General features: G+C 38.3%; 1 protein-coding gene across 1 annotated transcript in view; it reads left to right on the plus strand.

The window, feature by feature from the left end:
- AOX1 (aldehyde oxidase 1) overlaps positions 1 to 25452 on the plus strand; it is a gene marked incomplete at its 5' end in the record, with an annotated part of 81917 nt that overhangs the window by 49344 nt on the left and 7121 nt on the right. The window contains 21 exon segments of the mRNA XM_084264559.1: positions 1804 to 1948; positions 3146 to 3238; positions 4498 to 4649; positions 5314 to 5407; positions 6434 to 6543; positions 8510 to 8694; positions 8950 to 9124; positions 9128 to 9160; positions 9303 to 9395; positions 10800 to 10969; positions 11430 to 11541; positions 12438 to 12581; positions 13870 to 13966; positions 16544 to 16668; positions 17851 to 17984; positions 18547 to 18634; positions 19220 to 19306; positions 19851 to 20042; positions 21062 to 21289; positions 23257 to 23352; positions 24174 to 24302. Of these exon segments, the coding sequence (XP_084120685.1) occupies positions 1804 to 1948; positions 3146 to 3238; positions 4498 to 4649; positions 5314 to 5407; positions 6434 to 6543; positions 8510 to 8694; positions 8950 to 9124; positions 9128 to 9160; positions 9303 to 9395; positions 10800 to 10969; positions 11430 to 11541; positions 12438 to 12581; positions 13870 to 13966; positions 16544 to 16668; positions 17851 to 17984; positions 18547 to 18634; positions 19220 to 19306; positions 19851 to 20042; positions 21062 to 21289; positions 23257 to 23352; positions 24174 to 24302 (2682 nt within the window).

Raw genomic sequence — 25452 nt, forward strand, 5'->3', positions numbered from 1 at the left:
ACAAAAGTGCATTTGAGTTCTGGGAAAGCATGGCACAATTGCTTGGTTTGTTACTGCATTATAGAATGCCATTTGCTGCAAGGCAGTTAGTTGACTTTGTAACAGTTTATCGTAGAGTAAAACTTCCTTGTTTAATGATTGCCTTTTAGTGCAGAACATGCATAGTAAGGCATAAGTGCCTTTATGAAACCATGATGTGGAAGGCAGATTTGCCTTTCTGCTATTTGACCTGCCTTTGAGAGAATCATGCTTTAAGAATGCAAGTATTAAATGGACACTTTGCAGCTCTGATGCTTGGAATACAGATCTTGGCTAAACTGTTGCTGGCTCATACAGCTGGTTCAACCAGATAGGTGCTCTTGTGAGCTGTTCTACATGTTCAGACTGAGTTGCCAGGAGGAGTGAACTGCTCCTCCAAGCTGCACAAGGTCTTGAACATTACATTGATTATGCTGAGCTTGGTTGAATCCCATTGGAGTCTGTTTGAAGCTCTCAATAGCTTTAAACAGGTTGAGCATTAAGCTCAGTGCTTAGAAATTAAACCTGCTTGGTGAATATGCTTTAGATGTCTGTAGTACTGGAAAAAGCTTGTGAAAGTGGAGCTGTGATGGTATCTAGGCAGTAGTACTTAGTGACAGACTCTCCTATGGCAGGAGGGATGCCCACACCACTAGGATTGTGAATGATTCCACAGACACATAGCTCCTTTTTTGTTTCAGGCATGTCTCTTACCTTGAAGGGTAGTTCATAGTTGCAGCAGTTCTGTTTCATGTCTTCTGGCCTGTTTGTTCATTGTGTTGACTGCAAAGACGTGTTTTCTTAGTGGTTGCTTTTGCATATTTTGAAACCATGATCCTACTTGGCACTTATCAAATATGAAAAGAATATATGGTAATCTCAGAGGGAAAAAGGGATATATTTAGTCTTGTAAGACAGGAAGTGCCTGAAAACCACTTTGATTAAACAAAAATGTAAATAGTGATCAACCATCCCAAGGATGCAATATTTCTGGGGAAAAAAAATAGTCCTTACAGACAAATGGGAAAGTTGACATTTTAATTTTTAAAAATATTTTACATACTGTAGAAACTAGTCTGGGTCTAGTACAGTAGAAACAAGACACTCAACAAATGGGGATGCAGTGATCCTCCCTGATTAAGAGAATACACTTGTATTATGTCACATATGCAGTGAGATTTTGTCATCCTGATTTCCCACAAATCCAATCGCATTGCTTTATTGTTTACATCAGATGCAAAGGGTGTCCTTCAGAAATGTGAGAACAGCAGAAAAGAAAACATAAGGCACAGGAAGTTCCACACCAACATGCAGAAGGACTTTTTCACAGTGAGGGTGATAGAGCCTTGGGACAGGCTGCCCAGGGCGGGTGTGGAGTCTCCTTCTCTGGAGATATTCAAGACCCATCTGGGTGCCTACCTGTGCAACCTGTCCTAGGGAACCTGCCTTGGCAGTGGGGGTGTACCTGATGATCTCTGGAGGTCCCTTCCAACCCCTGTGATTCTGTGATTCTGTGATTCTGTGATCTTCTCGTGCACTCATTTAATAATCTTCTACCACTCATTTAGTGTGGCTTTTACCAAGTCATTTAGTTGGTTCTCATCTCAGCTTCTTGAGCATTAATATAGTTAATGATAAAAGCTCAGCATTGTACAGCACTTCAGGAACCTCAGATTAAAAGTCCCATTAATATCTCACTATCATAACACAGTGTCCTAGTTATCAATATGGTGTTTTATATTAACATTAGTCAAAATTACCAAATTTTTGTAATTTCCACTGCAGAGAATGGCTCAGGAGCAGCAAAGAACAACTCTGGTCTTCTGTGGCAAGAGAACAATGTGGATTTCTCCTACTAGCCTGCATGAGCTTCTGGAGCTGAAAGCCAAGTATCCAAAGGCACCCCTGGTTGTGGGCAACACCAGTGTAGGTATGGAAGGGCAAAAGATTTTGTGAGATGGGGATTACATTATGCAGTGGGCACACAGTCTTGCAATCTTCTGGGGATCCTAACTGCATTCTCTCATCACAATGATTGTGCTTTGATATTTAGGCAAATGTAATTTCCTCTGATTTTTTGCAGCATGTCAATAACTAGATTAGGACTAGTATCACCATCACCTGAGCCCAGGATTTCTCATGCCAAATTTTTCTCAGTACCTTCAGAAAGACAGTTTATGTGAATAAGGAGGAACTCACTCATGCTGATGACAGCCAAATACTTCACATCCACATTAGCTTCAGCATCACAAAGTAAATAATGTCCATGAAAAGGTACAATAACCCCATATAGGCACAGGCTAGTTTCTGCATATTATGGATGTTGGTTTTTTTACGCTTTTATAACTTCTTAGTAAACTTTTTTTTGAGAGACTGAGCAGGCAGGAGGAATTTAGTAAGAATATCTCCTTCACTGTTGGGATAGTAAAAGCACAGATTGAAAGAGAACCTTTGGGTTACTTGTACGTTGCCCAGTAAAGGGCATGACATTTGTTGAGTAACATACTCCCGTGATGCAATACTTGGTAAAATGCCAAATCTTGTCTTAAAAACTTCAAGTCTCTTCCCATCAAGGAAAAGCTCTCTGGTGTAATCAGATCAGGCTCTAAACCAGTTACTGCACAACAAAGAGGACTACCACAGAAAGTCTGAGGTTTACAATAGAGACATGTCATAAGATGATCTAGTTTCTACCTGTATAAACAAGTTTGGGAATTTAGAAGAGAACAATAGAATTATGTAGATCATATAGAAAAGTGGACCAAATAGCTATCAATGTGATGAAACAGGTGTGGAGTTGTATATAGCTCTAAGGTGGGAGTTGAAATTTGAATGTGATATAGGAAAGGACCAGAAACCAGTCCAGAGGAACCAGGAGCAAGAGTCAGGAAACAGAATATTGGACTTTAGGTTTCAGATTAGCCTTTGAGCTGCAGAGAGAAGCAGATGAAGTGGACCTGGTAAAAGCAGTAAAATGTGATATTCAAGGTGCTGCACAAAAAAAAAAAAGTCACTGAGACTTTGAAACTACTTGGTTACAAAGGTTTTGAACTTTTAAGTCTGTGTTAAAGAATGTGGTCTGTTCTTTAAAGATATCTCCACTCAAGTTCTGGATTTTGTCTTTCAGGACTCAAAAAAAATCGCAATGATGCCTATGATCCAGTCATTCTCCATCCTGTTAGGATTCCAGAAATGCATGTTGTGAGTAGCACAAATGATGGTAAGCCTCCAAGTTACCTCTAGTGATGGTACAAACAGCAGCAACTGAATTAATCTGGCTTTTGTAATGTGAAACAAGAACCACCAGCTCTAATTGGTGCAGAGTATTTTGGGTTTTTTCTCTCTGTAGCAGTCATTTCATTAAGCCTTTTAACCAGTATGTCAGCTCCACTATGGTCTGCAGATGATTGATGGCAACAGACAACTTATGAAACTGTTCCGTGAAAAAAATGTTTGTTCAAATCTCAAATTTCCACAGACAGCAAACACAGGAGAAGGCCCTAAGCCAACATTATTTTTTTTATGTTTTCACCAGTCATGAGCCTTTCTATCACCACAATAAAGTCTGCAGAATATTGATTAGGCTAGGGCTAGATTTTCAACACAATATTCAGCCATAAATTTCCAATCCAAAATATCACAAGATTTTCTTTGGAATGGCTGGGCTTGATTCTCAGCTAATAGAAACTGTCACACATATACTGACTTCTAAAGGGTTATGCTAATGTAAGTCAGTCACAAATCAAGTCTAGTGGGCATATCACCTCCATGAGCAGAGGCATTGCACCTGTAGCAAAGGAATTAAATGATACATATTCCCTATGAGAAATCAAGCTATTAAAAAAATAGAGAATTTCATACTTTGTTACAGTTGCCTATTTATCTCCTTATGTTCTTGTAGCACCACGAGTTACTGAATATTAAATATTTTCAAATTATTATGCTAATATCAGTCCAACTCTGCACTTAAGAAGATCCATCAATAAAAAAATTACTTCAGAACACAACCCCTTTGTTCAGAAAAAAAGCTGCACAACACTTGAAGACTTCTCTGCAGGTTTATTGCAGTGTTCACTAAAGCCCATGGTAGTGTTTTCTCTGATACTACTGGAATTGTGATCGAGTGTTTGCATCTTGGTCTTGGAAGATTCCAGTAGTTTGGTCATCTGTTATCCTAATGAGTCAACTGTTTATGTCTTTGGGGATACGCAGCATAAATATGGGATATGCATTGGTGTGTGTGAATATGCAATGTGTGTTTGTCAGGTGTGTGTGTATGCTGGGAACCATCGCTGAATAAGCAAATAGCATCTGCAATTACTGCATGTAATGTGAAAAGCGTCTTACTATCACTTCTCTTTGTCTTCCTGCTGACAAGACCTGTGTACAAAGGCAAATCTCTAGAGGCCTTATCAGCTATATATTGTATTTATATTGTGACTGTATCTGATTTCACTGTTTAAACTCATTTGATCTCAGGGTTAGTAATAGGAGCTGCCTGCTGCTTGGCCCAGCTCAGAGACATCTTGATGGAGGCAGTCCGAAACCTTCCACGGGAGAAAACAAAGATCTATCAAGCTCTCTTGCAACACCTGAGAACTCTTGCTGGAGAACAGATCAGGAGTATGGCAGTATGTGTTCAGCAGTGAACAGTAAATATGCTAGCCCTATAGACATATCTGTGTGAATGTCACCTACAAATGTGTGGGGGAAAGCTGGGTAAGGCTGGGATCATGCCTTGTAATGCACGTAAGTTGTATGAAATAGCTGGAAGTCCTATGCTAGTTAGCAGAGGCAAATTTCCAGAAAACTGTAACCAGAGAAACTCCTGGTATCCCTGCTCACTGGCTGAGCAGAGAACTGAAAGAAACTGAGCAAAGAATAAAAGTGGGGTTGTCTGGTAAGAACCGCATACCCTACAGCAAATCATACTTTTGACTATCAATGCATAGCTGTTTATCCATCATGTATAAGGCATCTCTGATCTTATCCCCACTTTTCCCTTACCTCAATACCTTGTATTTCATCCTTTAGTTGAGTGGCCATCTCTTAGGATGCCAGGGGGTGAAAAGTAAACCTGGTCTCTCACAGCAGAGATGATATGAGACAAAACAAAGGAAACAATAGATCACATTAAAAAGTACAGATGTAGAACTTCAGTTAAGATTGAAGAAAGCAAGATGGAAAAAAGTTCTTCCAATGAGCCTTTTAAGTGTATAAAATGAGGTTATGATACAGATCTCTGTTCCGCTGTAAGAAGAGAAAACCTAAAAATAACTTCCTTGTTTGTTAAAGTCTTTAGGTGGACACATTGTAAGCAGGGGATCAGCCTGGGACTTGAACCCAGTCTTATCAGTTGGCAAATCTGTCCTCAACTTGGCATCAGAAGGTAAGCTTTGAACTCCCTGCCAAATATCTTTGCTGGATGGACAGAACACTGAAACTGAGAATGTGGCTACAGCTGACTGTTTTCACATGAAACAATACTGTGCATCTCCTAGATGAATTAGAATGGTACATGTTGCTGAATGGAGAACACCATTATCTTGGTATTTGCCTGTCAGTTTAACTGGTAAAAGGTCTTTGCCAGTGGAAAACTTCACAAGGCAAAATGAAACATCATTAAGCGATCTCCTAAAAGCAAGGTGGGCAGGCCTAACAGGTAGAAAAGTCTGCTTTCTCCACTGCCTTTGGCTATATTGCTCCATTTATCAGAAAGCTTAGCTTTGTCTTGTAATTCCACCACTGTTTGGTTTTATTGATTGTGTCTGTCTCATTTTAAGGAAAACTTGTGTTCACTGTCCAGGGCCATGCACTTAGAAACTTCTCTTGAAGTCACTGGTACTGTTGTGCATTTGTGTGTGTGTGTGTATACATGTTCATCATGTTTAAGTAACACTTGAAGTAAACCCAATCAAGCCCCACCCTTGTCACACAGCATCTGTGGATACTTTGGAGAATCTTGTTAACAATTTCTACTGTCTTTGAACTAAAGATGTACAGGGCTGATTGTCCATCTCATTGTAACGTTTGATAATTTCCTTAAAGCTTACTGTGCTTTAATGATTTAATGGTCTAAGAGATTTTTTTCAGAAACAGAATAGCCACATTCAAACAAAGCATTCTGAATATTGGCATTTGTAGACATGTATTTTCTACAAAGTATAAAATACTAGTGTTTTATGTATCATGGGGGGACTATAGTATTCAATAGGGAAATATGTTGCATTTAACATGTATTATAAAGACTGGACTTTTGTGGTCTAAGACTAGATCCTGAATGGAGCTGACTACTAAGACTACATTGGCCATAATACATTCTTTTGCACAGATTCAATGAAAATTGAATATGCAATGCAGAAATATTTCCCTCTTGCTCCACATAACAATAACAGACTATGGTTTCCTCTAACAGATGGTAAACGACAGATTCTTTTAAATGATCAGTTTCTTGCTGGCTGTGAGCATGCAGACATAAAGCCCAAGGAGGTCATTGTTTCTGTTCTCATCCCATATTCTGTGAAGGTAAGACCCCAGTGTTTCACAGGTTTCATTTAGGTGCCAGAGCAGCTGTGAGGGATATTTCCATTATCTTCAGCACGCGTGTATGTAGGTTACTGCTGCTTTGGAAGTAGCTAAGAGAAAACTCCAGCATCCCTCTGTCAGCTCTCTCACTTCTTCCAGATGACCATAATCTTCTACTTCTTTGGGCCTCTTAGTGTACAGGACAAGAAGACCCAACTACAAGCTAATATATTGTGACTGAAGTCAATGATAGAGTGATCACAGGAGTGTCTGCCAACCTTGGCACCAGAGGGTCAATCCCTAGAGAAGCTGCCCACTTGTCCTGGTTTCAGTCAGGATGGAGTTAACTTCTTTTGTAGCAGCAGATGGAATGCTGTGTTTGAGAGTTAAAATGCAAGCAGTGCTGATAACACCCTGATGTTTTTAGTTGCTGTCAGACAGTCAAGGACTTTCTCAGTTCTTCATATTTCTCTATTCATGAAAAAGGAGGGGCGAAGCCAGGACACCACTGCAGCATATCATACTAAACATATGTGGCCTCACGCTGAAGGAGTACTTCTGCACATGAGAGGCAGGTTTCCTGTGAAAAACGAGACCCCTATGACGTTAAACTCTGCAAAAGCATAATGTATTGGCAGCAGCAACAGAGCTTCTACTGCCCAGAAACTTTAAGCCTTAGTAGTAATTTGAGAGAGAAACAGCTTGAAAGATAAAATTAGGGAGGAATTCCTTAGTTCCCTCCACAAAGTAAAAGGGAAAAAATCCCAACTTGCTTTGTCCCATGCCAAGTTGTGAGGGTAATTCAGAGTCTTGCCTTCAGAGAAAGAGAGTTGCCTTTAATAAAAGCAGAGGTGGAGAAAGGAAAATGAACAAAAGACAACAGCACTTCTGGCAGACTCAAAAGGTCACTTCAAAGAGCAGGAAAATTATCTGTCAGCCATCACATCAATAATATGTGAGATTAAACAGCCTCACCACAGGAAATTAACACCATGCTGAATTAACAATTTCAAGATTAATTACCTTTTTTCTTAACTCTGCTAACACAACTAAAAGGCACACATTTTTGGTAAGACTTGTCAATACAAAGTGTAGATGGAAATCTGGCTGTTGGTTCTCCGTCTTGTTCCTGTCAGCTGATGGCTTTTGGTTTTGGGTAGCCTGCTGTGAATGTTGCCTCAGTGAAGCAATGTAAATCCTGTTGAGATTATTTTCCACCTCTGACAAGACTCATTGTTCAACATGTAATCCTGAGTTTTGCATTTGTCATGAGGGTATCACATACTCATAGTGATAGATCCAACCTGCCAATCCCAACTTTAAAAATTCAGTTGCTGTCCGAATCTGGGGCTGCAGAAAGGGCATTTTATACCCTTTCTTCAAAGGACTCATCTGTGTCTGATCACAAACAAAATTGGTATTACATTTTCTTTTAAAATATGTGGATTTGTTTCCAGAACAAATATTTCTGACAATACAAAACCCAGCTATTTCTAGTGCTTTCCTCTATCACTGCCATTACTGTAGCATAAAATGTAGAATCTCTAAATGTAAAATCTTCACAGGATCAGGTTCTTTAGCACAGTGCAGCCTCCCTGTCCTGAGGAAGAAACAACAATTTTCTAAGCTGTAATTCAATTTAAAGAACATACCAACCGTACATCAAGTGGCTTATACCTGGTCTGCTTTTCCAGCACTCTGAAGTCATTAAACCACTGATAAAATTTAAGATTTGTCATGTTTTCTTAGGTATAGATAACCTCAAATAATGGTCCCCTCTTAATACATTTGTCTGTGATTAGCTTTGTACTTCAAGAAAAATAAAAGTTTAACTGAAATAGTAATTCTAGTAAATGTTCTTTTAAAACAATGGTAATACCTAAAATACAAGGAAGAGTATATTTGTTTTCTTCCAATCAATTTCTGCCATTGATGGAATTTTTCTTCTCTTTTTGTTTCCCATTAGGATGACTTTATTTCAGCCTTCAGACAGGCTGCAAGTCAGAAAAATGCTTTTTCCATAGTGAATTCTGGAATGCGAGTCCTCTTCAGACCAGGCACGGACACCATTGTAGATCTGAATATTTTATATGGAGGCATTGGCTCAACGACACTCAGTGCAAGAAGGTCCTGTGATAAACTCATAGGAAGGTACTGAATATCTTAATGTACTTAAGCCAAATGCTGGCATCATAGTATAATGCATTGGGTCTGCTTGATTCTGCCAGTTCAGATCCCATCATCAGCCCCTTGCAATCTGTATTTGACCTGTCCTCCCCAGCAAGAGGTTATTTCTTGATATAACTTATGCTGATTCACTTAGTACTTCCCACATGCTTCGCATTAGCTTTAGCTGCCTGATTTTTTATAAAGAAGTGTGTGTTCATGTTTCTGTTTTTCTGCCAGGCAATGGAATGATCAGATGCTGAATGAAGCTTGCAGACTGGTGCTGGAGGAAATTCTTCTCCCCCCATCAGCTGCGGGTGGAAAAGTAGAATATAGAAGAACTCTGCTTGTCAGCTTTCTTTTCAGATTTTACCTGGAAGTGTTGTATGGTTTACATCAGATGGTAAGGACTGGATAAGAATTGCATACCCACATGAGCATACAGGCTGCAGGAAGACTGCTTTTTTAAAGATTTGGGAATTTGAGAGGAATGGGTAAAGGTGCTAGGCTTTACCTCAAAATATATGAGAGGAAAGGTTTTGGGTTAGAAATAAGGGTCTGACAATATTGCTCTGACATCACTATCCTTTTAGTATCCCTTCAGGTATGCTGAGCTGTCATCGCAGAAGATGAGTGCTTTGGGAATGCTACAAAGTGGTATTCCCCATGGTGTCCAAGTCTATCAGGTGAGGTGCATTTGTAGCTAGAACTACCACAGACCCACTATTTTAATGAGTATTTCACCATTCTAACTTTTCATTCCTAACTGTATTGTGAAGCTGCTGAAACAGTTGACTCAGTGGGAAATTTATTATTGTTTTATACATTTCCTGGTGTCTCAGGGTGCAGACACACTCACTCCTTGCCTTCAAAGTGTTGTGCAACATCAGGCTATTGTGACACAGCTGAAACAGAGGCACAGCTTTCAGCTATGCAGAACTCAGCACAATTAAAGTATCCAGTGGGCCGCAGTACAAATAAAGGACATAAAATAGTGCAGCATCTCTGTGACTGTTCAAACCTTAAAGATTTATCTGCAAAGATAAAGATTAAGAGGGAGGTAGCTGCCATATGAAGAAGTTCGTTCAGTAGATTTAAATTTTTTAAATATTGAAGTTGAATCAATATTTTTTGCGTTGTTGCAAAATTTTAAAACATTTAAAATCAGACTTTTGCTGTTTATCAGTTTTCCATCAAAACTTTCAGCATCAGCCAAGAATTTGTTTTAGTCTTCTTTAAGAGACAAAGATCTGTTTTACAGAGAACTCTTTACTCAGTAAAAGCCCAAGTAAAACATAAATAATGGAAGATTTTCACTGTCCCTGGTAATAGTTTCAGTTAATGTGAATTAGCAGCAGTTCAATAGCAAAGAACACCAAAGCTGTATTTTCGTTATTTCTGAAATGCTTTCAATTGCAGACTGTCTCTGAACTAATAGAGTAATAGAGGTGATTGTCGATGGGAATTTAATTAGCAAAAACCCGGATGAAACCATTTCTTAGTCTAGTCATCACGGACCAGAGTAGTAATTTACCTATCTTATTAGGAAGATGGGAAGAAGGAATTAAAAAATTTCAGATGTGTTTTCTCTGCAGTAAACAATATGAAATATGATTGTTTGAAGCAGTGGTGATGCTGAAGTCTATAAAAGTGTCTTGCACAAAGATGCTGTCAGAAGCAACATGAACCCAATAGACAGGCTAGCTATAGCATCCAGAAGGCTTTAGCTCTCCTTTGTCTACTATGGTTCCACTGTCTCATTTTGTCCCTTTTACTTCTCCCTTTCTTCATTTTTTTTCCTATTTATTTAATGCAATTTTTCTGCAGAAGAGTCTGCCATTTACTAGAGGTGTGAATGGTGTCTAACATAGTACATTTCTCAGACCTCTGTCAGGGCAACTTGGTGCCAATATAGCACAAATTCTAAAAGAGGAATTAGCCCTTTATAAGGTGTCCCATAAATACTGTCATAAAATCTAAATGGTTTCCACGTAGATTTAATGATTATAAAATACCTCAGAAAACGTTTTTAAGTAAAGCTTTCTATAATTACTCTTCTGGCTTGAAGATAACATGTTCCTATTTTGCAGGATGTTGACCCAGGACAGTCTTCACAAGATCCTGTGGGCCGTCCCATCATGCACCAGTCTGGTATTAAGCATGCCACTGGTGAAGCAGTTTACATTGATGACATCCGTCCAGTGGATGGAGAACTTTCACTGGCTGTGGTCACCAGTGTTAAAGCCCATGCAAAGATTATGTAAGTAAGAAAAATGATATGCACATAAGTATGTTAGTGGGTATTTCCTATTCTTACTGTCTGATTTGGCCTTATTATCAGGTATGCATTACAAATGAGGTAAGAATTTGTTTACTGTGTTCTTTAAGTAGTGTCAGGTATGGACAGAAGAGTCCATATTAATGCTTGCACCCCTTTTAGTACAAAAAATATAGAAAGAAAATGTATTCATAGATTTTGTATGTACTGGAACTAGAATTTAAAGAGCTGTTCATTGTGATGCACACATAGATGCTCATGCTGTCCCTGTATTTTTTTTTGTCTCATTATAATAATCAACATTTTTTGCCTTTTTTCTCTATGTGGGTGTCTGTGGTGTGGTTAGCAAGTGCATTATGTTTCTGTCCTGAAGTTCACTAAATTATTTGTACAAGAAATATTTGTACCATGTACTCATTTATGTGCATGCTTTACTTTCCAGATCAATTGATGCATCAGAAGCCCTTCAGGTGCCGGGAGTGGTTGATGTAGTGACAGCAAGAGATGTTCCAGGGAAAAATGGCAAGGATGAACAAGCATACGCAGAAGATAAGGTATTTGTTGCTTCTGGAGGACTGTCTGGACTTTTAGTTTCAGTTATTAAAAGAAAAGGAAGATGAGTTTGCAAGTATCATCTTGCTGCAATGAAGTTAAAATAAGTGCAAGAGCTGTTAATGCAGTGCCATGCAGGCTGGGCTGAACAGAAGTACCATTTCCCAGTGTGAGAGAAAGGAAAAGCTCATTTAAATTGTGGGATTTAAATGCATCAGCCATGTCTCTTAAGGCCTGATAAAGATTTGATTGTCATGGATTCTGAGAAAGGATGAAACAGCCATGGGATTTGAGATATTTGAAGATGAGACAATGTAAGAATTACCCAGTTGGAACTGATATGAATTAATTGCCAGATTATATACTAGGCTGACAATTGGATACAACATTGTTTCTTTTGTTGAGCATCAACAGAGCTAAGAATTTTATAGGATCCATGTAGCCAGCATGACCACACAGAATGTCCCCAGCCTCAGGCTGTCTCAGTCACAATTGACACTGTTGTGTGGTATTTGCAATGGAGCAGAAATAATTCTTAATGTGTTGCTTTTACTTCTCTGTTCCTTCATGGCTGATTTTCCTTCCTTTCTGAGCACACACAAGGAAAGCAGTCTGTGCCAGATTGGATTTTACTTGGCACAGCAGCTGGTCACCTCAGGATGAACATGGGGAAAATGCTCATGATGACTGATGTCAGCAGCATTTCTAATGCCAGAAACGTTGCAGCAGATGAAAGAAGCTAGTAGACTTACCATCTAATGAAGATAAGTCTGCACTGGGAGAGTATTCTTAGAGAAACAATATACAAATAGCATTTTAGCAGAATTTATTTCCACAAAATGCTCTCTGTACAGGAATTTAACCACTTTTTTCTTCGGTTATGTATGTTGTGTTACAGGTGATTTGTGTTGGTCAGATAATCTGTGCTGTGGTTGCAGAGTCACTGACTCAGGCAAAGTGTGGGGCTGAAAAAGTGAAGATAGTGTACGAAGATCTGGAGCCAGTTCTGACCATTGAGGTAACAATCTGTTTTTTCTTTCTTGTCTGACAGAGCTCTTACATCAACCCACTCACTATTTACCTCCTTGTTTAAAGCTTAGCCATGGTTTGAAATTTTTTTTTTTTTTTGGTATGAGATCTGATGATGAAGTGTAAAAAGCTTTTAAATGGCTTCCAAAATTTTGCTTTTAGAAACAGGAAAAAAAAATCTTATTAGGTACCTGTTCACACAGCATGTAGTATGTCAGAGATAGATATTGTAGATCTAGGACAAAATTGCTAAAGAATAATCAGAAAGTTTAAGTGAGCAATTCCATGCCTCCAGGAGCCAAATTCCTCACAGGGTTAGGTGAGTACAGAATTAAATTTGAGAGCTTAGTGTTCATGTTCTGAAAATTTTCAAGTCTGGCAGGTTTTCAGTAGCAAGAAATCTGTTTCTGAAATATTTTCAACAGCTCTGAATGCCATAAACAGATTATTAGTGTTTCTGATCTAGGGGAAGAAGAGAACAATATGAACTACAAAAAATGAAAAAAAAAAAAAGAAAAAGCTGCTCTCTGTGGTGGAAGGGGAATGACTATCCATGACTACCCTGGTCTTTCTAACACTTAGCTACAACCATCTCTATCTGTGCTGGCTTTGACTGGGGTATAATTATTTTCTTCACAGTACCTGGTATGGAGCAACATTTTAGATTTGTGCTGAAAACAGTGTTGATAATAACACAGAGATGTTTTTGTTACTGCTGAGGAGCGCTTACACAGAGACAAAGGCCATTTCTGCTTCTCCCACCACCCCACCAGCAAGTGAGCTGGGAGTGCACAAGGAGTTGGGAGGGCACACAGCTGAGATGGTCGACCCCAATTGACCAAAGGGATATCCCATACCATATGGCATCATGCCTAGCAATAAAGCTGTGGGAGAAAGAAGGAAGGAAGGAGGGGACATTCAAAGTTTTGGTGTTTGTCTTTCCAGGTAACCATTGCAGGTGATGGAGCCCTGCTTTCCCAGAGATGGCTGAACACCTGCCCCCTGATGGGAGGCAGTGAATTAATTCCTTGGTTTGCTTTGCTTGCATGTGTGCAGCTTCTGTTTTACTTAACCTGTCTTTATCTCAACCCACAAGTTTGTTCATTTTTACTCTTCTGATTCTCTCCCCCATCCCACCAGGGAAGAGTTAGTGAGTGGCTGCACGGTACTTAGCTGCTGGTTGGGGCTAAACCATGACACCATCTGAAGAAGGATCATATGGATGATGAAAGATTTTACTCTATGAAAATTATCTGCTTTTCTGAATTACAATTAACATGTTTATTTTGTTCTTGCTGCAGGATGCAATAAAGCATCATTCATACATTACTGAAGAAAGGAAAATAGAAAAAGGAGACATTGAGAAAGGATTCAAGTCTGCTGATGAAATCGTAGAAGGTAGTTCATACATGCAGTACATCAGGCAAAGAAGGAGAGTTATGCTAATCCAGAATCTATTTTTACCCTAATTTAGCTGAATTAAAATTTCTATTCTCTTCTCAAAAACTCCTACTCTGTTACTGATTTTTAACCTGTCATTAGGAATGGAGATGAAATAGTCATGTTTAAATGAAGCTTAGCTAATATCTGCTAACTCATGTTGACTAAACGCTACCATTTCCTTGTTTGATAACTCAGCTATCTAAAATGAAGTACCCTAATTCTAGGACAAAAATACAGTTAAATAAGGCTTTCTTTATGGGTTCTAGCTGGCTTCACTTCCTCCATTTTAAGTTGAACTGCTTGACTAATTCCAGAAACAAAATCAGAGTAAACTGATCTGGAATACTGCTCCTGCAGTCACCAAATTCACTCTCTTCAGATAGTAAGCATGATCCAGTAGTCCCAGAGCATATTCTGTGAGTAAGTATCAGACCTGCGTTTGAGAAATATCAGTAAAAAATATTGCAGAAGCTCCTATTACAGTTTAGTTTAAACTAAACTAGGGGTTAGTCGTTCTTAAAAATAGAATGCTTTCTTTTTCTAATACCCAATCTAAGTCTCCCTTCCTGCAAACTTTAAAGGTTCACCCTCTAAACAGAATCCTCTCATCTTTTCTCCATAAATCATGTCTGCTAACCTTTAGCATTGTCACTGGTCACTTCTCCATTATCTCCAATTTTACTACATCCAACTGCACTGTGCTAATATTTCAGATTTAGTTTCACCAATGCCAAATGAAGTCTCAAAAAAATTCTATATAACACAAGTATCACAGAATGCAATTTGGGTCATTGTGGTGGTGTCAGTTGTTGATACCCAGTCAAGTTATGCTGCTCTGAATCCCTGCTTAGAACTTATTCAGTAGCATTATCAAAAGCACTTACCCATACTGAACTTCATGCTGTTCACTTTAGACCATTTCTCCAACGTAGAAAACTCATTTTCAATTCTGAACCTGTCCTTGCAGCCCTTTATAGTTTGATCTAATTTGTAGTTTGCGCATTAGTTATATAGAAGAGTCTTCTCTGGGGCTAACGTTACCCCATGATTGCTTTAGTAACTAATGCATCCACTCTGCAGCTTCACAGTCAATCCTGTGAACTTCTTTGAGTGCAGTTTTCAAGCAGCGGTATCCCTGATTTTATCTGGATTGTGCATCTCAACTTGCTTGTAAAAGTAATTTGTGGGAGAGTGTAAAAAGGCTTGTTAAAATTAAGGTACCAAGATATGCTTTCAACACTGGCTTGGCCAGTTTTAATACTTTCCCTAATTCCGTGTGTCTGACACTTGAATGTGGCTCTAAAACTTCTTAGTTAGCACCTTATAGACGCTTGGACAACTCATGTCCTGCTCATGTGCCTTTCTGATTGTCCTCTCACATCATACATCATCACACTTACCTTCTGCTGTTATCACTCCCACATTTGTGCAGCTTGAGTCTTTCTCCTCACTGAACATTAACTAACATGAATTAACACCAGCTTGATCACAGGAGGGAATGTAGCAGGCCATCAGCCCCTTTTCCTTTTTCCACCATCAATTCTATCAGTATCATGTTTTAAAGAATGGGTTAATTTATCTAAGTTTTTCTTGGAGACCTCCAAGCATGAAGACTGCATTTTCCCCAGGCAATTTTTTCCCAATGCTTCACTGCTCCTATAATTAGAAGGATTATCCACAATTTCCTGCAATTAAAGTACTACTGTGCTTCTTGTTCTCTCTAATATGAGCACATAGCACAGACTATTCTCTTCCTCTTTGCAGCAGCCTTCTATAGATGTAAAGATCCGTGTCTGTCTTCACTTTCCTGGGCTGAGCCCGCTCATTCTGTCAATCTGCTCCATGTATGTTCATGACATCTGATGATTATTTTTCTGCTCTCCTTTGTACTTTTTCCAACTGTTTCCTGTGAAATGTCATGTCACCCTCTAGTGGCTTCCATTCTGATTCCTGCTACTTCTGCATGAACATGTGTTTCAGGAATAACAGCTAAGAAGTATTGTCAGACTCAAGGATGGTATAAAGTTAAGGTTACATAGAGAATTTACAGAATTAGCTTATATATTGTGCTGAGAGACTTCCCTCTCTGTAAGAAAAATGGTACAAAAGTAAGGTGTTGAGTAGAAATGGACAGAAAAAGTGTAATTGGAGAAGGACATACTGATGGAAAGGAGGTAAGAAAGGAAGAGGAAAAGGAAAGCAGTATTTGCCCTCACAGGATGATTCAGAAGAAGACATTATAATCCTGTTATAGCAGAAGAACTGTAACCTCCTAAAGAAGATACTAAACTGGTACTAATCTTATCCTGGAAAGGAGAGGGAAAAAAAAAACAACTATACAAGGATTAGGTGATTGAATAATTTCCTCTTAATAAACACAGGTCCCAAAAGGTGTAAACTTGAAAGAAATAAATAATAAACAAAGAACTAAAAAAACCCTTTCCCCCTGTCACATATATATAGGCAATATAAATTTCCTTGCAGTTCATTTGAAACCTAGCTTAGATTTTCCTATAATTATATACATAACAGGTGAATTGCACATGGGAGGACAGGAACATTTTTACTTGGAAACAAATAGTGTGCTTGTTATTCCAAGAGTGGAGGATAAAGAAATGGATGTGTATGTGTCAACTCAGCATGCAACAGATGTACAGGTAAAGCAAAGTATGAGTGATACTTGTTTCTTGCCTTAAAGAACCTTAAAGCTGACCTTGAAGCTGAATTACATGGCCAGGAGTTGCTTTCAGTTTTCTGTGCTTCCCTTGAAACTCCCTAATGGTGTTCCTAACTCAGATTAATTGATACTAATGTTTTTATGAAAATAAGTGGCCTGACTGCTAATGATGAAGCTGAATGTAACACTAGGTCTTGTGCTATTTGTATTACCCAACAAGATGCAGAAACAAACAGCCATATTACTATCGGATGAACAAAGGGTATCTTGGATAGATAATGTGGCTGTAATCTTGTTGAGAAAAGACTAACTCTGTTTTAGATATATTGGCCAAACACTCCTAAAATCAGCGAGTGTCCTCAGTACAATCCTGGCCAACCACTTTTTGCAGCCATGAGTGTCCTCAGCTTTAGAAAGCGTATTGAGACAAGTTGCATTGATCATATGAGTAGTTACACTGATGATGATGGGGTTACAATCTTGTGGAAATAATGATAAATGAATATGTAAATTACAACAACACACAAATCATGAGAAATTATGTGAAAAAAAAAAAGGTTAACGGGTCCTATCTAACATCAAAATTGGATAGTGGGCCTATAGAAAATGACACTTTCAAAGAATAGATGTTAATTTCTACATGTTTAGGATTAGCTTTTGCAGTTCATCACTAGCTTGCTTTTTTTTAAGCTTTCCCTGTCAGCGTAGAAGTTAAATTCTACTTGCATCCCTGGAAGCACTGTCAGAGGAGATATTTTCAGAATGCAATGATTTTTCAGTATTTTGGCTTACAGTCTAGTGTGCTGTAAACAATCTCTCTGTTCCATTCACTTTGATATTTTAGAGGATGCTTTATCTCCAGCCGCAGGTGAAACTTGCAATTCTATATAAAGATTATCATATCTGGCATCAGATAATCAAACTAGTTTATGGAGCTACTTTTACAGTTCCACTATTCTTTAAAAACTAGATTGTTCTTTCATTAACGTCTTTACTTGTTTGAAATCTTTTTTTGTTTGTTTCCATAGCAACTCTAGTTTTTCTGCTCAGGATTCTTAAACCTGTTAGCTTTTAATATATGGTTAGCCATGAAAAATAGGCATTTTTAATGTACTTTGGTGGGTAAATTTCTCAGTAAAATCCTGGATGTTCACTTTTGCAGGAATTAGTCGCTTCAGCTTTAAATCTCCAGTCCAATAAAATTATGTGCCATGTGAAACGTGTTGGTGGAGCATTTGGTGGGAAGATTACTAAACCTTCACTCTTTGCTGTAATTGCAGCAGTGGCAGCCAACAAGTAAGTTGATTTGACTGAGTTCATCATCCAGGCACTTCTTTAGTGCAGCCAAGCTCGGTGCTGTGACCACTTCCCTGGGGAGCCTGTTCCAGTGCCTGACCACCCTCTCAGTAAAGAACCTCTTCCTAAATATCCCCTGGCTCATCTTCGTACAGTTCCCTCAGGTTCTATCAGTGGTCTCTAAAGAGATGAGATTGGGGCCTGCCCCTTTGTTTCCCCTTGTCAGGAAGCCACAGAGCACAATGAGGTCTCCCCTTAGTTCCTTGAAGAATAACTCATCTGAAGCATGTCCTGTGAATGCTTCACAGAACTTGCATCTCCCATCTGTGGCTGAGAAGCTAAAGAGAAAAAGCTGAAAAGCTCATTTCCTCTACTTTGTTTCTGGAGAAAAAAAAAGAAAAAAGAATTACTGAATCAGTCTAAACTCAGGCATGGTATATTAACTAAAATATAGAATGGACTGATTTGTTGCAACCACTAGGAGTTTGGCCATGTAAATGTCATTTGCAATCTGCATGAATATGCCATAGTAAAGTGGATTTTTTTTTTATGTTCACTTTAGGACTGGGCGCCCAGTTCGCTTTACCCTCGAAAGAAATACAGATATGTTAATCACTGGTGGACGGCACCCTTTCTTTGGAAAATATAAAGTAAGAAGATATTTTGCAGCAAGAAATCAAACTCCTCTGCTGAAATCTTAACCTGGCACCATCCTAGGATTTACATTGCAGATATAAGTAAAGATATGGAAAAGAAGGAATGGAAAGTGATTCTTGCTGCATCATCTATGAACTTAAAAATTCTTATGAGCCTTGCGTTTAGAAAAGGAAAAGGCTTATATTTAGTTTACATGCAGCTACTTATTAACTGGATATCACCAACAGTAGTGTTAGGGTTAAAGTGAAGAAAACAACCCAAGATGTTTGTTTTCTCCCTGAAGTATTCCACAGGCACCTGGGAAGGGTGAAAAGAATGAAGGAAAGTCTCCTTCTTAATTTTGCTGAAGACACTGGCAATGTTTTCAGGCACTATTAGCATTACAGTCAAGTTTAGAAAAAGATATTCCTGATGTTTACTTTTGTTGGAAGAATAAAGGGCCACAGAATTTCTAAGGCCAAGGTTAGGATCAGAGTTTGAATAAAAAGTATTATTTCATGGTATGTTTATTTTGGTTTATTTGAAGTTTGAAATACATGACAGAAAAGACCAGTAATGCCTCCGTTGCTGTATTACAGGTTGGATTCATGAATGATGGTAGAATTGTAGCTGCAGATTTTCAGTGCTATATAAATGGTGGCTGTACAAAAGATGAATCTGAGTTGGTAAGCCCTTCTACACTGATACTGCTTACACAGACTGAACTGGTCACCAAAAGAAAATAACAGCTCTCTCACAATTTATTTTTAAGAATATATATGTTCTTGCTAAGTACAAGTCTCACCTGCCTAAAGTAAAAATGTATCTGTGACCCGATGTTGATTACAGAATATCATTAAGGAGGCAAAATATTTCTTGTCAGGTGACATTGGACATAGAAAATGCAGATTTAAAAGTTCAGTGAAGACAGAGACATGAAGTTTTAATAGGTGGTGTATTATCTTAAAGTTATTCCTTCATTCCCAAAACTGAAGCTCTCATTTTTCCCTCAGTAATGCTTCTTTATGCTATTGTAATTCCTTTGAGTTAAATGCCATTTCTGTGATTTAAATGCAGTTTTAAGAGCAGCAAAACACCAGGCCTCCTGCATATAGTTCTACTCCTCCTTAAAACAGTTACATCTCATTGATCTTGAGTGTCTTTCCCAAGTTTCACTACCCTTTTTAAAGGGAATGGAGCCATTTGAACAACTATAATCTCTTCTTACAGGTGATTGAGTACCTTGTGTTGAAAGTGGACAATGCATATAATATCCCCAATCTCCGAGTCAGGGGCCATGCCTGCAAGACTCACTTGCCTTCTAATACTGCCTTCCGAGGGTTTGGGTTTCCCCAAGCAGGTCTGTTTATGGAGACCTGTATTGTGGCTGTGGCGACCCGAACTGGCCTACCGCATGAGAAGGTAAGATAACTAAGGCTGGGATCACAGAAAACATGGGATAACAGAATTCTAGGACCTAGATTCTCAGAAGCATCTTATGCTTAAGCCAGTTCTTGTAGAATCAAATCTAGCAACTTTATCTGTGCTGAATGGTTCTTTATTCAGCACCTATGCTTCCATAGAATAATTCTTGAAATAATACAAATAATAGTGGAGAAAACTGGCCCAGGACCTGTTGCAAAATGTTTGATGACTGACATGACCAGCTACAGTCAAAACAACATAATCTCTTGTACTGTGGGACAGGTTTATATCACTTTCTGTATGCTCAGCTGTCACCTGCATCTCAGCCTCTTAGAACCAGTCTTCCTGACTTTTCTATCCATCCATCTATCAACAGTTTAGTTAGCTGGCTCCTGTCATTCCAGTTACCAGCTTGACACTTTTAGCTTCTCTCCAGTCTTCAGAGACAGTGTGCCAGCCATTTCCTCTCCAGTCTTCAAGATCTGTTCTTTCCTTACACACTGCTTAGCCCACTGTATGCTTTTCCTCTTTTGTATGTGCCCACCTCTCACATATTCACACTGTGGTTTATGAATAACTTTACTTTCCTATGATGTCAACTGCGTCTTTTCCCCATTTCTTTGAATCTCCTCCCTCTCCCATTTACCTGCTGTCTTTTACCCCATTTCAGGAAGACTTTCAACCCATATCTAAAGGGCAAACATTTCCTTAGCTTTAACTTCTGTTACCTATCTAATTTACAATTTGAGTTTACCATCCTTCTTTGCATTGAGTAGTCCTTGTGAAGAATCCCACTGACACCACTTAAATTCACAGGCATTTGATGTGAGAAAAAAAATCAGGTCATTCCAGCAGTGATTGTCTTAGGAAAAAAAGATATGACATTATGTTTAATGTCAATGAGTATTACTTATATTTGCATACTATTATATGGCATGTCGTATTTTTTATATTATGTCAATGTATTATAAGGTGACGTTTGTTTTCAGCACTGTGTAGATTTGCTTTCTGTTTAGGTTAGGGAAATAAACATGTACAAAGGAGTTAACCTAACAACCTTCAAAGAAGAGTTTGATGCAGAGAATCTGTGGAAATGTTGGAAAGAATGTTTGGACAAGTCTGACTACTACAGCCGAAAAGTAATGGTGGAAGATTTTAACATGAAAAATTATTGGAAGAAGAAAGGCATTGCCATCATTCCCATGAAATTTTCTGTTGGATTTAATGCAACTTACTTTCATCAGGTAACCTCTTCAAAATAGTGCTTTTATAATCTTCAAAACAGTGCTTTTATGATCTAAGACCTCTACTTTTCTCTCCAAAAATAAAATACATTCTCTACAGACAGGAAAGAAAGAGAAAAGAATTCCAACATGCTGGACTAGCATGAAGTATCATCCACTGAGATACATTTTGTCTCAGAAAGTGTATCACTCTCTTTGACTGATCTCTTTGAGATTTGACTGATCTCTTTGCTTACTCAGTATGAGGGGGGCTTTGAGCAAGCTGATCTGGTGAAAGATGAATCTTGCCAAGGCAGAGGGCTTGAACTAAATGGTCTTCCCTTGGGTTGAAGGTCTCTTCCAACCCAAACCGTTCTATGATTATTCACTTCACAGAAATGTGAATTTCTAATTCCCAACATGCTACCTTTATCCAGCAAAAGGCTAAGACCCTTCCATAATATGATCCATTGTAAGAAAAAATTTCACCCCTATAGTTCAGGTAATACCACTTACATGTGAGGTTAAGCTCTGCTGCTGAATTTTTTTTATGGCTCAGGATATTTCTGGGGAAAATTTCCAGTTCTGATTTATTTTACTTAATTCACACCTTTAATCACATTTTTAAATTAGTTTCAGGGTAAGTCAGCTGGCTTTGTTATTTGTTTACAAGAGTACAATGCATGAAAAAGAAAATCCAGAGAGTTCATATGTTAGTTGTTTATTCCATCACAATTGTTTCTGCACAACTTTGTAAATAAGAGATTAATCTTTTTCATCCCAAAATGTTCCCATAGTAAAGAAACATTGAATCTAGGGATCACAATTCATCTGATACAAAAGGTCAAAACAAGGCATGAATTTCACCAAAACCTTCAGAATAAAGCTCAGGCATTACACTGAATTTCCAGAAATCTAGATCTAAGTCTTAGAGAATAGATTTATTGTTTAATCAGCTAACTGACAGCAAAATGTACCCTGGTTGTAAATGTCACAAGTTGACACTGAAGAGATCAAATGAGCATAATTTCGCAGTGTAGAATTAATAACAAATAAAAAGATATCCCAGAGGTGCTGTATTTCACCTCTCAGGCTCTACTGTTTGCTCTCTAAGTGCTAGTAGCTGATTGCATACTACAATGATACATGTCTACAGAATTTCTAGTCCTCTTTCTTGTCCACTTGTTCCTTCATGGGAGTGGATGTCTTGTACTGAATTGATTTCTTTCATCACCATTCCTTGGGAAGCTATTTGTTCCTGATTTTACTATGAATGAAAGTTCATTACTCCCATTCCAAACGGCTTCTTGTATGTCCTGGGTTAAGATAGATATGTGTTGGCACAAGGCTGCACCAAAATACGAATAGAAAGTGAATCAGGTTCTAAGACATTGTCTTGACAGCCTATGAGAGAGAATGGGAGAGCAGTTGCATCATTGCTCCATCAGAATTATATACCATGAACATCATTTTTTTATTATCCTGTATGGATACATGTAAACAAAAAAGGCCAGGACTAATCCCTCAGTTTCAGAAAAATAAAAGTACAACTCAGGTATTGTTCCTTCTAAAATAAAAGTTCTATAGTTATTCATAGTAAGAAATACTCTGCCATCTGTCCAAAATGACACCTGATTCCCTTTTATTGGGGATGAGGAGGGAATAGTATCTGGGGCTGCACATACATTATAGGTAGAGCCAGCATGTTCCTAATTCACCCAGGCTCACAAGAAGAAAACCACACTTTTCTATTATTCAAACTAATGACTATGATCCCCGCAGAACTCCCTTGAATAACTTACTAACTCATGTAGAGTCTACCCTGTTTTAGAGCAGTGAAATTTGTTATTGTCAAACTGCTAGAGAATTTCCATGGCCTTTTTAATTTACTGAATCTTGAAAAATAAATCCACCTTTGCCTCATTCTTTTTCTTCACCTTCCTTCAATCAAGTAAGAAAATTACCAAGTTTCTATGGCTTTTCTTTAGGCTGGAGCTCTCGTCCACATCTATATAGATGGGTCTGTGCTAGTCACTCATGGTGGAATTGAACTGGGCCAGGGAATTCACACTAAGATGCTACAGGTGAGTTAGCATCTGAGGGTAAACAAAATACAAGACACATAACTGCATCAAAGGGGTGAACAGCACTAAGAAGTGTAATAGGCAAATTCTGCTGACGTAACAAGCTAAGTTCTATATCGGCTTGTTATTGAAGACAAAAATTAGGAAAGCTATAATAAAAGCAATCTTTCAAGACCTGGAAAGGAGGTGAACATCTTTGTGGTAATATTAATGTTACCAGAGTAGCTAAGGCATACAAAGCACATGAAAAATGACCCAATGTTTGGGGTGTTTTTGCAGATGGGTTAAAGTGCTGAAAATTTAACTTCGTAGTGTATCTAAAACCAGTGATAGTAGTTAATGTGTTTTTCTGGTGTAAACAGTGCTAAAAAATTCATGTGCCAAATAGGTAATTTTGGAGCTAAAATGAAACCACTCCTTCAAAATTAGCTGAACGAACATCTGAATGTTAGAACATTGTAAAAAACAATACAGTGGAAACACAAATTAACCAAGCCATGGCAAATGAGATAGAAAGTATATAAATATGAGATTTGAAGCTAAATAAGAGAGAAAGTTAAATTGTTTTATAAAAAATTGACTTTTTCATATGTAACCAAAACCTGATTAGAGAGAGCAGTAATTAGTTGCTCAATTAATAATCTTTTATTACTTGAATGACTTGAATTTATTAGCATTTTCCTAACCATAATATTGCTGTTTAATTAGACCATTTCTCTGTGTATGTGTATATAGAGGGAGATGAATGGCATGATGAATTCCTGACTTGAGATTGCATCTTCAAGTGGGACTGGATATCTTTTTGTTTGCTTTCATTACAGATTGCCAGTCGTGAACTGAAGATACCGTTGTCATATATACACTTCTGTGAAACGAGCACAACAACTGTACCTAATGGGAAATACACAGCAGGATCAGTTGGAACAGAAATCAATGCAAGAGCAGTCCAGGTAAGAGTTATTCCCATTTTTTTTTCGACATAATTAGTGGTTCTGTTGTCCCAGAAGCGGGGTAGTTACCCGGTGTGCAGTACGCCAATATACACACAGAGCAGAGGTATTCCCTGTCTGCACAGAGATGGGTGCTAGGTGGTAATTCCACCACACACAGAATTTACAACATATTTATCTTGTCACAGTATTAGAAAAACCCGCCTAAATTTACACTAATTGGTTAGAAATTACAGCATCATCTACTATTGGTCAAGCATATTCAAATTAGCAGGCATGCTCCTTGAAGGTGGGGGGCAGGTCATTTACATAGTTCTTTAACTGGCTGTGTGGTTGCCATCTCCCCCTGCCACCTTTACCTTTCCCCCAGTTTTTGTTGACTTCAGGCCTCTCTGGCAATGCCCCAGTTCTTGCACCTCCTGGGACAGGATGGTTCCTCTTTATCAGCCTTTCACCTCCTATCCAAGGATACTTTTTAGCAAAACATGCTTCTTGTCAGATCTTCAGCCCTTCTTCAAAAGTAGAGTTGTTAATGAAGCAAGTTAGTACATTTAATCCTAAATTACACACTAGCAAAGCACTAACCCAAACACATTTTTGTCCCTGTGAAAATTCTACTTTATAGATATCAGTTCTGTTGAATACTGAATGTCCCTCTGAGGATTCATAACTTAGTTATGGGTTTGAGCAGCTTGCAGTTCTTTTTTCTGAAAATCTATTCTCCTAGTTTATTTGACATGTATAGTTTAAAGCAAGGCAAGTTACAGAACACTGTTGGACCTTCTGCTTTACTGTATGAGATTTACAAATGTGGAGATTTTTTACCACTAGATAAATTTATGGATCTTCACTTTATTCTGTATTTAAACACATTTTAAAGGAAAATTTAGAATAAGGTATATTACAAGTACTTTTTTTAATAATCAGACTGAAACACCCCTATCCACTTAAATGTTTTGGAACTAGCTCTGGTTTTCTATCCAGTAAATCAACATAGGAGGAGAGCTAGGTCCTTTATCTTGTTTTGTTGATGGTTTCAATGATGGCCTGGTATTCATATACTTCAGTTACATTAGAGCAGATGTCAATGCCACTCTTGACAAAGTGCTGCTTTCTACCTGGCAGTTACAGCTCTCAATTAATTTAACAG

The sequence above is a fragment of the Gallinula chloropus genome, assembly GCF_964237585.1.
Source record: "Gallinula chloropus genome assembly, chromosome: 5".
Lineage (NCBI taxonomy): Eukaryota > Metazoa > Chordata > Aves > Gruiformes > Rallidae > Gallinula > Gallinula chloropus.